This window comes from Xenopus tropicalis, chromosome 4, assembly GCF_000004195.4.
Source record: "Xenopus tropicalis strain Nigerian chromosome 4, UCB_Xtro_10.0, whole genome shotgun sequence".
In the NCBI taxonomy this organism is placed as follows: domain Eukaryota; kingdom Metazoa; phylum Chordata; class Amphibia; order Anura; family Pipidae; genus Xenopus; species Xenopus tropicalis.
Genome location: NC_030680.2, coordinates 29,701,629 through 29,717,978, shown reverse-complemented (window position 1 = coordinate 29,717,978; position 16,350 = coordinate 29,701,629). Strand labels below are relative to the sequence as shown.

The 16,350-nt window shown below is 36.8% G+C and overlaps 1 protein-coding gene across 1 annotated transcript in view; it reads right to left on the bottom strand.

The window, feature by feature from the left end:
* LOC100494280 (mucin-5AC-like) overlaps positions 1 to 16,350 on the bottom strand; it is a 78,550-nt gene that overhangs the window by 30,485 nt on the left and 31,715 nt on the right. Inside the window, exons 20-31 of the mRNA XM_031901314.1 lie at positions 15,187 to 15,338; positions 14,968 to 15,106; positions 13,638 to 13,748; positions 11,790 to 11,969; positions 10,741 to 10,980; positions 9,948 to 10,104; positions 8,280 to 8,408; positions 8,015 to 8,159; positions 7,332 to 7,375; positions 7,078 to 7,260; positions 4,052 to 6,022; positions 1,277 to 2,088 (exon numbers count right to left, since the gene is read on the bottom strand). Of these exons, the coding sequence (XP_031757174.1) occupies positions 1,277 to 2,088; positions 4,052 to 6,022; positions 7,078 to 7,260; positions 7,332 to 7,375; positions 8,015 to 8,159; positions 8,280 to 8,408; positions 9,948 to 10,104; positions 10,741 to 10,980; positions 11,790 to 11,969; positions 13,638 to 13,748; positions 14,968 to 15,106; positions 15,187 to 15,338 (4,263 nt within the window). The remainder of the gene's footprint in view (positions 1 to 1,276; positions 2,089 to 4,051; positions 6,023 to 7,077; positions 7,261 to 7,331; positions 7,376 to 8,014; positions 8,160 to 8,279; positions 8,409 to 9,947; positions 10,105 to 10,740; positions 10,981 to 11,789; positions 11,970 to 13,637; positions 13,749 to 14,967; positions 15,107 to 15,186; positions 15,339 to 16,350) is intronic.

Genomic DNA, 16,350 nt, shown 5'->3' with positions numbered 1-16,350 from the left:
AGCCTCCCCAAACCTGCTTGGCACATTAAAAAAAACAAAACAAAAAAAAAAACCTTACTGCACTGTCCTGGAAAGCTGTTCTTGCAAGCCCGTTTTGCTGTGCTCCGATTGGATCTTTCTTCTTGTGGATTCTCCATTCAGAGCACAGCTTTCTTGACAGACAGTAAAATTGACCAATCAGAGCACAGATGCACACAGGGATCGGGAGATTTTGCAAAAAGAATCTGCAGCTGTAACTTTACCTAAGAACCAACTCTCAACTTTTGCTGCAGATTTCATCCCACAGGTACTATACACAGGTACTATACACAGGTACTATACACAGGTACTATACAGTTCTAAAGAATCACTAGCTGACATTAAATTGTTTTTTGCCTGACCTGACATCTATAATAATTTATAATCTATCCCCTACCCTAACACATGGAGGGTAAGTTAACTTTTTCCCTCTGAAAAAGCTCATTGTGTGTTTGTATATTTGTTGTTGTTTTTTGCACTTACTATTTTTTTTTTTTTGTCATTGTTTTGTTCATTTATAGTAAGTTACAGTGAAGCCAATGCTGTGTATCAGTGCCAGTGTTATAGTGCCAGGGCCTGAATATCTGCCATCAGTACCCACTGCCTTTCTTGCTATAAAACTAACATAAACACATCTAAAGGAGTGGTTTACTTTTAAGTTAACCTTTAGTATGTTATGAAATGGCCTATTCCTAGCAACTTTGCAATTGGTCTTCCTAATTAATTTTTTTGAATAATTTGCCTCTGTTCTGCCTCTTTCCAGATTTCAAATGGGGGCCAAAAATATTGCTCTGTGAGGCTACAATTTTATTATTATTATAATTTTGTATTACTTATTTTTCCAAATAGGCCCCTTAACTATTCATATTCCCATCTCTTGTTTAAACCACTACCTGGTTGCTAGGGTAAATAAGACCCTAGCAACCAGATAGCTGCTGAAATACCAAATGGAGAGCTGCTGAACAAAAAGCTAAATAACTGAAAAACCATTAAAAATAAAAGTGAATTTGAATGCGAACTACCCCTTGAAGCTAACTGATCACAAACACAAATGTTTGCAGATCCCCTCACAGAAGTGCACGTATGAATACTTTTACATCCTAAACATTTTAGGGTAAAAAAAAGCACCCCCCGCACTTTTGTACAGTATCCCTGGAAGTCATCTTTAGCCTCCCCAAACAAAAAAGTCACCCTCCGCCTATGACTGTATGCTTTAAAAACAATATCATTATAGTTAGAAAATATATTTTTCATGAACCTTTTTTGGAGGGCATCCTTCTACTGTAACGTTAGCCTCTGTTACAGGAAACATTGGGTATGCACAAGAGGTTGTTGTTGGTCCTTTAGTAACTGTAATTGATGTTGATGCCTTGACAGGTGTCACTGTTGGTGGCATGGTAGTTGTTGTTAGTAGAGCACTAGTTGAATGAATAGATGTCACAAACTTGGATGTCTTGGCAGGAGTCATTGATGAGTATGTGGTACTGGTTACTGCCGGAGTGGTTGTTCTATGCACAGATGTCACAGATGTAGTATGTGTGGACGTCTTGGCAGGCTTCACAGTTGAGGATATGGCACCTGTTGTTGCTGGAGTGGTAGTTGCATGCACAGATGTCACAGATGTGGTATGTGTGGATGTCTTAACAGGTTTCACAGTTGAGGATATGGCACCTGTTGGTGCTGGAGTGGTAGTTGTATGCACAGATGTGGTATGTGTGGATGTCTTAGCAGGTTTCACAGTTGAGGATATGGCACCTGTTGTTGCTGGAGTGGAAGTTGTATGCACAGATGTCACAGATGGGATATGTGTGGACGTCTTGACAGGCTTCACAGTTGTTGGTGTTGAAGTTGTATGAACAGCTGTCACAGAAGTGGTATGCATAGATGTTTTTGCAGGAGTCAGCGTAGAGTGTTTAGTGCTAGTTGTTGCTCGGGTTATAGTTGTATGAACAGATGTTGCAGGAGTACTTGATAAACAAGGTCCACGACTTCTTTCAATGGTACAATTTCTATTGCAGTAGCCATAGTAATAGCAGCCAGATGCATCTGTCTGATTATAAATAATATCATCTAAAAAGAAAAAAGGTACATCAAGGTTCAATAAACATCTAATTAGTTCCTAATTTTTCAAATATTATATATTAATATTAATATATATTATTATTTTTAATAATATATAAGAATATATAAATAATATTTAATATATTAATATTAAAATAAGCATTAAATAAATAAATGTAAATAAATGAGCATTAAAATGCCTCAAACTACCTCTTCAGCTATCTGTACACTAATAAAAAGCACAAGCTGTTTTGTCAGAATATGTTGCCACATCAGAATTCTATTGGGATAGACACATATGGAACTATTTTGGGTATATATGACCATGGTATTGTCAGAGGGCTACAGATGAGTAAGGGTTCAAGTTGGCTGTAGACCCCAAGCAAGTGCTTGTGGTGTTATTAATCAACCTGGTTTTATAGCATATAGTGATGGGTGAAATTTTTTTTTGGAAAATGGGCAAAAAAATTTGCCGGACTACAATTTTTTTTGAGGTACGTCTATTTCGGTGTTTCACTAATTTTTCGCCATTCTGCAAAGCGAAATGGGACAGATTCGCTTATCGCTAGTGTCTAGCCACAAAATATGTGGAAAAATGTGGTCTTTATAAAACATAAATTAAAATGTAGACTTCTTATGTATGCCAAGGACTGTAAAGAATCACCTGGTGGTAAAGGGATTAATGTTCACCCTTAGCCAGGTTATCATTGAGTGTAAAGCTGCTGCTGTGCTTTAAAAGGTGTGAACCCATGCCTGGGTGCCCGTTTGGGTCTGTGAGGGAGGAAATGCCGTTCCTCTTGGCACTACCAGAAAGTAGTACTGCACTTTTTAAGAGACTGTGAGTAATACATGTTCCCAGTGTCAGACTGGGACCCCAGGGGCCCACCAGAAAACTTTAGACTATGGGCCCACTCTCCAAACTATTTTTCCTCCTTTCTTCACTCAGCCACTTAATTCTCCAAGTCTCTTTTATTTACATGCTAGCATCTATCCTTCTATCTATTTCTCCTCTTTCTTCCCATTTAGAAATAGGGAATGGCCATGAAGCAGGCCAAATGGTTAGGAGAAGGAGGGCCCACTTACCCCTGGTTTTCCTGGTATCCTGGTGGGCCAGTCCAACACTGCATGTTCCCATGTAACAAGAGTTTAAGATGGCTTCTTATTTTGCTTCACTGTTTTAAGGGTCATAGGTGCAGAACATATATTGGGCCAAACAGATACTGCTTTGGATATCAGTAGCAATGCAGATTGGGATTTCTACAATATTATTAATAATAATGAAAAAAAAACACACACATTTTCCAGAATCCAGCTGCACAGATTTTTCTTCTAAATAAATATAATGCCCTAGGGAAAATCCTTATTGACTTAGTAAAGGAGACCATGATAATTTTTCTTTCTACAGGTCATCAACCCGTTAAAGGAAAGCTGTCTTTACTAGAGATTAGCGAATCTGTCCAGTTTTACTTTGGCAAAAAAATTGCGAAACGGCGAAAAAAATTGCGAAACGCGGCTACCGCACAACTTAATTGACACGTGTTACTTTTTTTTATGCGACCACATCTTTTTTGATGTAACCGTGATGTATTTGACATGGGCACAACTTTTTTTGACAGCAATTTTTTTTTCGCACCAAATTTTGCCACCCATTTCAGAAAAACATATGCCAATGGTGAAATGCAGAATTTCAACACAAATCCATGCCTGGCTAAAAAAATTTGCTCATCACTAGTCTTTACTAGGGGGTGCCAAAATGTTAGTGAAAAAAATCTCTAAGTTTGTTTCTCTAGGTTTGTGATCCTTAGGAAAAAAAATTCATTAGGAAGTTTGACTCGCAGTGCCATCTTATAGTACTTTGTTTTCTCAGTCAGATTTGCACATGTGCAGTAGTGCAAGATTTCTGGACTCATCTCTAATGTGCACACACACAAATCTAAGTTGCATAACTAATTAAATAACTATTAAAGCTTACCTGGTGAGTATGTGGTTCCATTTACAAGACAATAGCAATGTGTTGAAATCAATGGTGTGGAAACTTTTGTTCTGGTTACCACAGGAGAAACAACTGTTTTTGTTGTTGATATCTTTTTTGTTGTGGATGTTAGTATAGGGGAAGTACCTATACTTTTAGTTGTGTGGCTGGTTGATTTTGAAGTCAGCCTCGATGCTGTGGGAGATATGCTTGTACGGTGAGTTGATAGAGATGAAAGTATGGTGGATTTCTTTGTTAGTGTAGTAGTGGTGACATGTGGAGACAATGATGTTGTTTTATGTGTTGTTTCTGTGGGAAGTTGTGGTGTTGTGATGCACTTGCTATAGTCATCACAGCAGTGGAAGCGAATCTCATAATCATAACACATTTGCGAAGTCTGGTCCATGTTGAGGCACTGCAATCCATCTGATACATCACAGATTACATTTTGCCCCAGTTCATTCAATGATATATTAGGGAACATTACTGCCCTACACTCAATGTTATTGGGGTGTGTACAGATTTGTGCAACTGACTGTATAGCTTTGAGATTCTCAAAGTCACCATCACTTATTCCAGGGGATGGGCTGTTGAGATTAAACCATGGTGACCAGTAACATCCTGGTGAACAGAAGACAGATGTTGAATATGATACTGATGAGTATGGCTGCCTTTCAGTTCCTGATATGGGTGTTCTTGCACTTGTTTTTTTTGTTGTCTCTATTTTTGTACTATGAACTGTGGAAGCCAATTTTGTTGTACTGATTACAGTAGGTGCAGTTGATACCTTTTTTGTTACATGTGTTAGTTCTGGGGAAGTACCTATACTTTTAGTTGTGTGGCTGGTTGATTTTGAAGTCAGCCTCGATGCTGTGGGAGATATACTTGTACGGTGAGTTGATAGAGATGAAAGTATGGTGGATTTCTTTGTTAGTGTAGTAGTGGTGACATGTGGAGACAATGATGTTGTTTTATGTGTTGTTTCTGTGGGAAGTTGTGGTGTTGTGATGCACTTGCTATAGTCATCACAGCAGTGGAAGCTAATCTCATAATCATAACACATTGGCGGAGTCTGGTCCTTGTTGAGGCACACCAATCCATCTGATACATCACAGATTACCTTTTGCCCCAGCTCATTCAATGACGTGTTAGGAAACATTACTGCCCTACACTCAATGTCATCGGGGTTTGTACAGATTTGTGCGACTGACTGTATAGCTTTGAGATTCTCAAAGTCACCATCACTTATTCCAGGGGATGGGCTGTTGAGATTAAACCACGGTGACCAGTAACAACCTGGTGAACAGAAGACAGATGTTGAATATGATACTGATGAGTATGGCAGCCTTTCCGTTCCTGATATGGGTGTTCTTGCACTTGTTTTTTTTGTTGTTTCTATTTTTGTACTAGGAACTGTGGAAGCCAGTTTTGTTGTGTGGCTGGTTGATTTTGAAGTTAACGTTGATGCTGTGGGAGATATACTAGTTGTACTGGTATGCACAGTTGAAAGCTGAGTGGATTTCTTACTTGTGTGTGTAGTAGTAGTATGACTTGTTGCACTTGTTTGTGTTGTTGTCTTTACTTTTGTGGAGGTCAGATATGATGTAGTTGAAGGACTCTCTGTAGATGTTAGCAATTCACATGGCACAAAGCTACAGCATAAAACTTGAATCTGGTAGTTGAGACAAGTGACATCTGGTGGCTGATTAGAATTATTGCAGAACAACCCGATGGATACATTACATATTATATTGTTCTTTAATCCAAATGGTACAGTAGATGAATTATCTGCTTCGCAATGAATGTCTTTTGGATTTTCACAAATATTATATCCATTATTTTGTATGTTTTGGTATGTTTCATCATCATCCCCATTCTGTGTTGCTGGATTACTGACATCAAACCACTGGGACCATTCACATTGCTCAAAAACGCATAATGTTGTTGTCATTTTAGTGACTTTTGTTCTTGCTGAAAGTAAAGTAAAAAATGCATTTAGACCATGTCTACAGCTTGAGCTGTAAAAGTTGGATTTCAGTTTGCAATACATGCCTTTCAAAAATCTAGGCTAGAAAAACAGGATAGAAGAAAAGTAATGCCAAACAATGAAAGGATATTCAATGCATTTAAATATAATCAACAGTGATCAATTGTTCCTAAGATGTGTTTGCTTACAAAAGCCAGGAACTGATTTTGGGTGGCACACAACATAAAAACTTAAAAACTAGAGGAATATAATAATACCGGTGATATTGAAAGAGTAAATGGAATGAAACAAGAATAGATATGAAATTAACTGTTATTGGTAATAATGATATCTAAGTAAAAATACTGGACAAAGCAATACAAGTCCATCTGTATTAAAAATTACTATATATAGTTTTTTAATCTTTTTTTTTTTTTTATAGTTCTTTCAATTCTTTATTTTCTATTTTTCACTGAAAGGAAGGGGTACAGAATAAAGAGAGGGTGGGGATGGGGAAGGGTGTATCAAAAGAAAGTAAGGTCTTTTCAATTACATATTTATACAGCAAAACCGGCAGCAAGTCATTGCTATCAAACATGATGAGATTACAATGAAGTTTTACAATAATAAGAGTATTATAATTCAACTTTATAACAGTGAACGCTGGCTAGAGTACAGTGAGTTATCTTACTGTTACTTTCAGTTGGTTCTAAAAAAATTAACCCAAGGGGACCATATATTCCAATAGTATGAACTTTTATTCTGTAGTATAAATGTAAGTTCTTCCATCTTACGTATTTCTTCAACATTTGCTACCCATTCAGAAAAGGACAGAGGGGAAGTAGTCTTCCATTTCTTAGGTATTAAGGCTTTTGCCGTTTGTAATAGATGGAGAGTTAAAGGATCTGACAGTGTAATATTTTTTTCCGGGAATTTCTGTCTTGAGTGACATAAAGGTAATATTGTTGATAGTATTAATTACCTCAGACCAAAAAGATTTGAGTACCGGGCATGTGAGAGTTTTTTAATCTTTATGAAGAACTTGTTAGCAAATACTTGCCTGTAGTGGGTACAGTTGAAAAGGTAAATGGTGGCGTGAGGGTGGATAGGCATGGAGAGACATCTCGATGGATGGTTCCATTTTCCTTGCATATCGCAGTAATACATCCTCCCATTCCATCTGTAGTGCTGTATATGGTTTGATTGTAGTTGTACATTCGGCCTTCATATATACAAACACAGGCTAAAAAAGAGATTGCGTGTTAGAAAGGAAGGAATACTTAGCAGTTGTAACAAATTTGATTCTGTCTTTACCTTTAGCATTAGGCGAACACATAGGGCCATTCTCGGTGCAGTAACTGTAAGGAAAAAAAAGAAATCATAAATAAAAGTAAAATGTACATTTTTAATCTTGGAGAGCCTACCGATAGAAGGTTTTCCCTTGGAGAATTTATTTATGAATTAATAGAAGTTGGGCTTTTTTTGGAGAGACAATCTACCTTAAAGGAACAGTAACACCAAAAAATTCAAGTGTATAAAAGAAATTCCAATATAATGTACTGTTGCCCTGCACTGGTACAACTGGTGTGTTTGCCTCAGAAACACTACTATGGTTTATATACAGAATGCAGCTGTGTAGCCATGGGGGCAGCCATTCAAAGGAGAAAAGGCACAGGCACTTAGCAGATAACAGATAAAACACTATTGTATTCTACAGAGCTTATCCGTTATCTGCTATGTAACCTGTGCCTTTTCTCCTTTTTTCCAGCTTGAATGGCTGCCCCCATGGCTACACAGCAGCTTATTATATATAAACTATAGTAGAGTTACTGTAACAAACACACAACTTTTACCAGTGCAGGGCAAAAGTACATTATATTTCATTTACTTTAGAACAGTGTTACTGTTCCTTTAATTCTTCAGTATACGCTGCCGGTGGAATTCTTTTATCACCATGTTAAACCATATCTCAAACCTATAACTGAAAGGAGATTTACCAGGTAAAGCAAGTCTCATTGGAGGGCATCTGGGATCCCAACTTATAATATACTCTGTCCTCATCTAAGCAGCCACATTTTGATACGCATTCCATGTCATCTTCATCAAAGTACGGTGCGTCTTTTGGGCATTTAGGGTAACATCCTAATGAAAAAAATTAGAGAAATCGTCTAAAATGAATGACTCCAATTAAATGTAGAATCAGAATATCATATACAGTATATCTATATAAAAAAAACAAATAAATAAAATAATTTTGTTTACCTTCAAGGCCACCCAACTCATAGGAACATTTTCCGCTTGGATTTCTACAGGTCTTTAAGCAAGGTGCTCCGCACGACCTATAATGCCATTCACACCTTTTTTCCTTGTTATAGTAATCACAGAACATAGCTGATAATAAATGAATACACAAAAGGAAGTTTATTTACTCATGCCACAATGGTGTTCAGGTATTGGACCCATTATCCAGAATGCTTGGGACCTGGCTTTTTCCAGATAAGAGATCTTTCTGTAATTTGGATCTCCATACCTTGTCTACTAAAAAATAATTTAAACATGAATTAAACCCAATAGGATTATTTTGCCCCCAATAAGGATAAATTATATCTTAGTTGGGATCAAGTACAAAGTACTATTTTATTATTACAGAGAAAAAGTAAATCAGCTTTAAAAATTAGAATCATTTTCTTATACTGGAGTCTATGGGAGATTGCCTTCCCATAATTCTGAACTTTCTGGATAATTAAGTTAAGATCCCATACCTGTATAATGAGGATAGCTTAGAATCAGGCTGTTTTAATCATTTACAGGCATACAGTATAGCTGGTCTTTAACACTGTTACACAACACAGCACACAAAGAAGCTGTGCTGACCTGAAACTTCTGAAGTATAAGGCTGATAATATACTTGAATTTGCAGCAGTGGTATTTATTAGAACATCACTATCTATGAAAAAGACATTAGGGCTCATTTACATCTGCAGTGCAGTGAGCAAAGTGCAATCTCAAGGGGGTGATGTGCTTGCAGGGTCGGACTGGGTGGGTGCAGGGCCCACCAGGGGCCCCTCACCCCCCAAGGCGCCTCCTCCGGCCATGTTCCCCGCAGGGGCCGCGCACCCCTAACCCCCCTCTGCAGGGGCCCCTGTCCGACATCCTTCCCTGAACGTGCGTATGTGAAACGCGTTAGTGGAGGACATTGGAGGCCAGAGGAAGTGGCAATAGGGTCGGGTCTGGGCTGCTGGGGCCCACCAAGGCTGGGGCCCACCGGGTATTTTCCTGGTGTACGGGCGGCCCAGTCTGACCCTGTGTGCTTGACGCAATTGTGGAGTGCCTGATGTAATAGAATTAGATATTCCAAAATGAATGCAACTGCGATCACATTTTGTTGCAAATAGGCAACAAATTGAGCAGAAGTCTGCCTGGTGTAATTTCCAGTGTTTAGCATTCAAAAAACATCTGCTCTTGGATTCTTTAGACAAAAGCATGCTGCACTTATTGAAGGGAAGACTGGAGCAACCAACTGGTCAGGAGGTGATGGTAGCTCCAGGGTTCCCATGTGTCAATAAGCATAGCAGCGCTCAATCTGAAACAGAAGTCAAGTAGGATGGAGTGTGTAAATCAAAACACATACCTTCATAAATTACACCACTTTTTACTCCCCTGCTAATTAATTTTGAGAATCTGCTAGATCTTTTGTGGTAGATTCTGTATTCAGGTAAATCCCCAAATTCTAGATTACCGTTAACACTTATTTTGCACAGCTTGAAAAATGGACCGCCAAGTGCACAACAAATAGACAAATATTTAATTCTGAAGAAAATTTAATTTTGTTTAGAGACTAAGGTTTCAAATAATAAGTTACCTGTATAATTATGCTAAATGGCTGTGTTTGATTATAATGGAATCACTTGGTAATGTTGCTTTACTCACGGCAAATTGTTGGGGTCCTCCAATAAATACATATAAAGAATTCTCCACATGCCTGGGAGTAGGCAGCAACAGCAGTGCAAAAACACTCACAGTCCCCTCCGGTATTACAAGCACATGTGTCAGAAACACAAGCATCATAGTATGGGGATGGGTCAACCTAGCCAAAAACAAAACAAAAAAAACAAGGGTTTATAGCCATTGATTCATTAAAGAATAATTACAAAAAATAGTAACATAGTAAGAAGTAAAAAATTGGAGTAGATGATAAAGATGATAGAAAGAGCCTACTAGAGAATGTTTAGACGTCAGACAAAAATGAAAGAACACTAAACATTAAACAAACATTAATTAAACACTTTGCACATAAAGCTTTACTCTTGGTGTTCATTCAAAGAGCACATCTATCCAAGGTCTGGGTGCCCTCTGCACAATGCACAGAGTCAGTAGCCCAAGTTACAGAGTAGCCCTGTCCTCTCTGCATCCTATAGGGCCGACTGCCTACGTCCTATAGGATCAACTGTGATCACCAGTGCTATCTAACCTGTGCATAATAAATAGGGTACAGAAGAGGAGCACATATATACTTCCCCATGCCTGGCCCTAACAAAATACAGCACTGCCACCACAGGCAGAGTTTAAATAATAATAATAATTAATAATTCATTTAGCAAATCAATCCAAGGAGTTATGCTAGTAAACTTAACCAATTACTGCAATAACAATGAAAACATAAGAGGATAAAATGATAAAGCTTGCTAAATGTGAAATGAAATCCTATGACCAGCTCACTTACATGTGGATGACACGCAGCGAAAACCCCACTGTAGATAATACTGCACTGCTTTTGAGCCCAAGCCATTCTGTATGGATTCAAGGCACAGGGATCCTTGTTGAGTTTTGCATCTGGACATGCCAGAGACAACTTCCAGCTGTTTGCAAATTCTTCGACATTCCCAACAACAGCATTGGTTCTGGTGGTAAAATCATTGTTTCTGTTGCCATCGTAGTTGCCACACAGCCCACAAAGCATTCCCTGAAAGAAAATAAAAAAGAGCTGTTTTCCATTTTGAACTTCTTACTTATATTCTTATTTGTGACAATCGAGGCCAAAGTCAGAGAATAAGTAAAAATGTTTGGGTGTCACTCTCAGGATAGGAGTATGTTTAATTCTGCAATGGTCTCCATCTGCCTAGGGATTCTGATAGGTCTAGTTTAGCATCAGCTAAATAATATATATATATTTGTATCCTGAACCTGTTCAACTTTTGTTGTGTAAAGTAAAACATTGAAGGGTCCTGACTCCTGAAAATTCACCCAAGCAGTGACTGCCAAATAGTGATAAAAGGCATGCTAGTGTATGTTCTTCAGTGTTGGTCAAATAAAACACAGTACAGTAATGGGATGATATGGGTGCTCCCTGTGGAGGGGTTATTGCTCACTGGAAAAAGGAATGTAGGCCAAAATATGTAGCAGCATCCCAAGAATAAATGCTAATTGCAATGTTCTGTTATTTTTGTTAGAGCACACACAGCTGGGCGTTTTGCCCTCCTTTCCACTCCTGCGTTCCACCTCATTTTACATTTCACCTACATTCAGCACTTACATGAGCCTGTGTCTGGGCACATAAGAAAGAATGGGATGCATTCTATCCTGCTCTCCCCATCGGTGGAACTCATCGTTGTATCTTTATATAACATTCAGATGATCATCGCCAATTAATTCCAATGCATTTGGTGCAAGAAAAAAAACACCCATTGGCTTCAATGCATTTGACATAATCTAACTGAATTAACTATGGGGCTTTTGATTATTTTAGCAAGAAGATGATGGTTTTTGATTTACCTGGAAGATATTAGTGACTTTAATATAGATGGTTGTCCTCTTATCCCACACAAGCAGCAAGCCTTGGTTAGTCTCAATAACCATATAAATGCCCATTAAACGCACTCTGTATGGGACTTTAGTATCGTTACCTCTTTGTATCACATTCAGATGATCATCGAGAAGAACAAGTTCATAACCCTGCGAAGAAATTCTGTTTAAACTTAAAAGGTATAAAACAAAAAATCTTGAAAGCCAAAGCAAAATTGATTACCATAAATGTCCCATTATGTAAATGCCTTACTTTTTCCTAGTGTAAGTATAAAATAAGGTTGGTATTAGTTACAGATTGAGTATGGGGCATTTCTAATAGACACTAAGGGGGTCATTTACTAGTGTTTATATTTTTTCCCATGATTCCCTTTTTTTAACTAGAACTCTATTTTTTGTGTAAAAATGCTAATTTTTCACTATTTATTATTGGGCGGATTTTCTGAAATTCATTTTTTTTTCTGACCTTGAAAGTGGTATAAACTTGACATGGTATAAATTCAAATTAAACTTGATCACTGTAGTATTTATAAAATGTCATGATAATGCGTGAATTGTTCATATGAAAATTTCCAGTTTATATTTGAAAATCCTGAATTTTTCAAGCTGAAGGTATTGTTAAAACTAGAAAATTTAAGTTTAACAGATGTTCATTTCCACAAATCATCTTTATTTTTACCAATCATGATTTGCTCCAGCAGCCATTTTAGGAGCATTGGCACTCATTCTTGGAAAACAATAATCTGTTTAAGTTTCACTCGAAACTGGGTGAAATAGAAAATGTGTGAAAAAGAAAACAATGAGGGGATTAAGTTCCCCTTGAAAATGGGTGAAACAGAAACCAATGAGGGGGTTAACTTCTCATTGAAGGACAGGCTGTCACTGACTATTCTATTCCTATACTACTCTAAGTCTCCATAGGACTCAATGGTACTCGACAGATCAAACCTGCCAAATGTTTACAAAAAAGTTAACTAAACATTAAGAAACCACGAATTATGGCAGGTATTTTTGAGAAATCTCAAATTGTTTGGGACAAATTTCTGAAAAACTCAAATTTTTAGAGAAACAATATCAGGAATATTGAGTACTGGCAAAAACCCATTGGTAAATCTTGAAAATATCTAGAAGTAAAAAAAATGGACTTTTTCTCAGATTTGCTTATTAAATGTGCCCCTATGTGTCAAAACCATAAAAAATGCAAATACGCCAATGTTGAGCTCATGTGGAAGTCATTGGGACCTGTCCTAGGCAAATTGTAACAATCTTTATTTAATTTGGGGTTTCAGAGGTTTTCAGGTGTTTTCATTTGTAAATCTACAAAGCATTATACGAAAACTTAAAAATTGTGAAAAAGGTTTTTGTGTTGTTTTCAATTTTGTTTTTTGCATTTTTAATAGCTTGTGCTTTTACCATTCAGATCGTTTAATAAATGGCTAGATATTCGTGGTTTTAGTGGAAATTAGTTTATTTGTGGTGTCAAAAATTGTAAAGATTGTAAAAATGTTTAAGTGAAACCTCCCCTTTACATGTAATGTGGTGGGGCACATTTTGTGCCTAAGGAACCCAAAAGCAAATTCTGTGCACAATCTGTGCATATAGTATTAAAATATTCATGTAGTGAAAAATAATTGTTGTAAATGTTTCTATTTATAGATTAACATCATCAATGTACCCTATCAGGATCGTTTTGAATAGACGGGTCTACAGCTTTATCATACTGTAATAATCAGTGTGCTTTTTTTAACAGTCAGATTAAACAACCATAACTTTTTTTTAAAAAATGAGTAGTTGATACAAAAGTTAAATTGTGCTCACATTTAGGAAGATTTTGATGGATTTAGAGCATGTAGTTCCTGTAGTGCCACATGGAATATTCTCAGTGATAACTCTAAAGGTGCTGCCAGTGTCATTTGAAGAACAGTGATCCTGTATAGTAAAATGTATAAATAAATGACTAAATGAATGAAAGTATAGAGTTTATAAACATAAAATAAATGGCAAACCCAATAAGGTTATTTGAGAAGAATAAAGTAGAATAAAACCACAACATATAGTAGATTTAGGCATCAATTCATATTCTATTCCCTTTTATTTTCACCAGAACTTGATAACCTTCAGGTGCTTATCTGAGTAGCATTAAGATATATTTGTTGATTAAGTTCCAGCTTTAAAAACATATCCAATAATATGCACTAATAACTGGCAAAAGCTATTATTACGACATTCAGATTCAGATATAAATTCCACATGGAAGCTACATTCTTCTTGTCAGCCTTTTCTATTGACTAAAATACAGCAATATAAATATGGGCAAGCTGTGTGAGTTAATGGTGCATGGGTAGGCATTAAACCCATGGGACCCAGGTTAGGGATGACTTTTTACTTTTTGGGCTGGAGACCTTGGACCCTCCTCATCTGCTCTGGCTCAACTCAAGCTGTGCACTTAAATTACATACTTGCAACAGCATGTCAGGCGTGGGTGTACACATTATTCAAGTAAGTAAGAGAGCTTCAACATACATATTAGGTGCAGTTATAATGCAGTTGCAGTTGTAGATGATGGAAATTTACCACTGGTAGAAGAGCATTTTTACTTGCTGTGCTGAGGGTTATGATGTGAGATCAACACAGCAATAGCAGATAAAAATTCAAGTCAGGTTAAAAATTTAACAGCAATTTGGGATGCAAATTGTCTTTCAACCATATTGTTTATATCTCAATGGTTAAAGCAGTACTAGTGCAATGGTTTATTATGTGCAACTTAACTCTCAAGGTACATTTTCTGTACAATTTAATTATAAAATATATAATTTAAAAAATATATAAAAAGACTTAAAAAAGAAAAAACTATTTGTAAGATCTGATAGTGTAGGTTTTTAAGGTATCTTTGTTTAATTACTGATGAACAGGTCTCTGGATAAAGTATTTCAAGATGTGCTTATTAAAGGAAAACCAGAATATTTTGTAAATCTTCATTGCTCGCTGTCCTCAAGGTTGGGTGACTGAAGTCACTTGAGTTTTTGAGGTGTGTTATTGCTTTAAAAACAAAACACATTTCTTATAACTAAGATTTCCCAGCTTGTCTTACATGGCTGTTCATAGAAGCATCTGCTAACATCATAACAATAAAAAAAGATATGAATACCTTCGCCAGAGTATATTCACATTCTCCTCCAAAACTATAGATCTGTCCATCAAAAGTACTATAATGCCCATCTCCATACACTTTGCAAGTCGCCAGACAAACATTCTCTGTACAGTTCCACATCCTGTCCTTGCAAACACTGCAGAAACATATGAACGAAATAAACTTAATTATACTGTTTTGCACACTAAACAATAGCTAGAAAATACTTATACATACCAGGTGTTGCATCTAATTTTTATCTCATCCCCTGGGGCATACATTGCCTCGTTGTGGATACATGGACAGTCTGTATCCCTGATGCAGCCACCTTTGCCATCAAACACAAGCCCATTAGGGCAGACACAACCCGGAATGCACCTTTTGCTATACTATAAAAAAAAAAAAAAACACAAAAGCTCATCATTAAAAATAAATAAATAAATAAAAAAAATATATATATATATGCTTACAAATAATATTATGGTGATAACTATATCACTGTTGCACAGGTTGGGATATCAGTGATCATGGCTCAGTGCAAGGAGCAATTTCTTATCTATAAAGGTTTACAGTCTGTGTTACAAAGGGTGTCCAACTTCTCAGACACAATAGGAAGCCGAAAACATATGTGAAGGTTCAGAATTCTGCATTTGAATCTTTATTCAAAAGAGCAAACAGATTTGCTTTTCTATTTTATTTTGCAATTTGACATGGTACTAGACATATTCTTAGTTTCCCAGGTGCTCTCAATCATGTAACTTGTGCTCTGAAAAACTTTACTTGTGCTCTGATTATACTTTACTGCTGTACTGCAAGTTGGAGTGATATCACCAACCCCTCCCCCCCAAGCATCGGTTTAGCTAAACAATGGGCAGGTAACAAGATAGCAGCTCCCTAACACCTGCTTGCTAAAAATGCTATTACCTAGTGGTAGATTTAAGAATTGCACTCAATAGTAAAAATCCAAGTCTGGTTCATCCATGAAGTCCTGACTCCTTCAGTTACACTGGTAAGGAGAAACAATAGCTTATCTGAAAGCAGTTCTATTATGAAGTGCTGGCTCTTGTTGACAGCATGGGATCAGGCACAATGCACTGAGATGCCTGCCTACACACCAATATCACACTGCTAAAAATACATTTTTTAAAATGGTAGAATCAATTATTTGCAATAGATAATGCCAACGATTACTAAATAAATGTAAAATTAATTTATAAGTCAATGGAATTCTCTTTGGTGTTCAGACCATACTTGAAACTTCAAAACACTAAATTAGTCCATGTAATTGAGGCTGACCACAGATTAAACACTGAAAAATTAATTTGCAGTTAGCCACACATTAAAGGGATAATTGATTTTTCAATGATCCATTAAATTTTTAAAGGAGAAGGAATACTACTG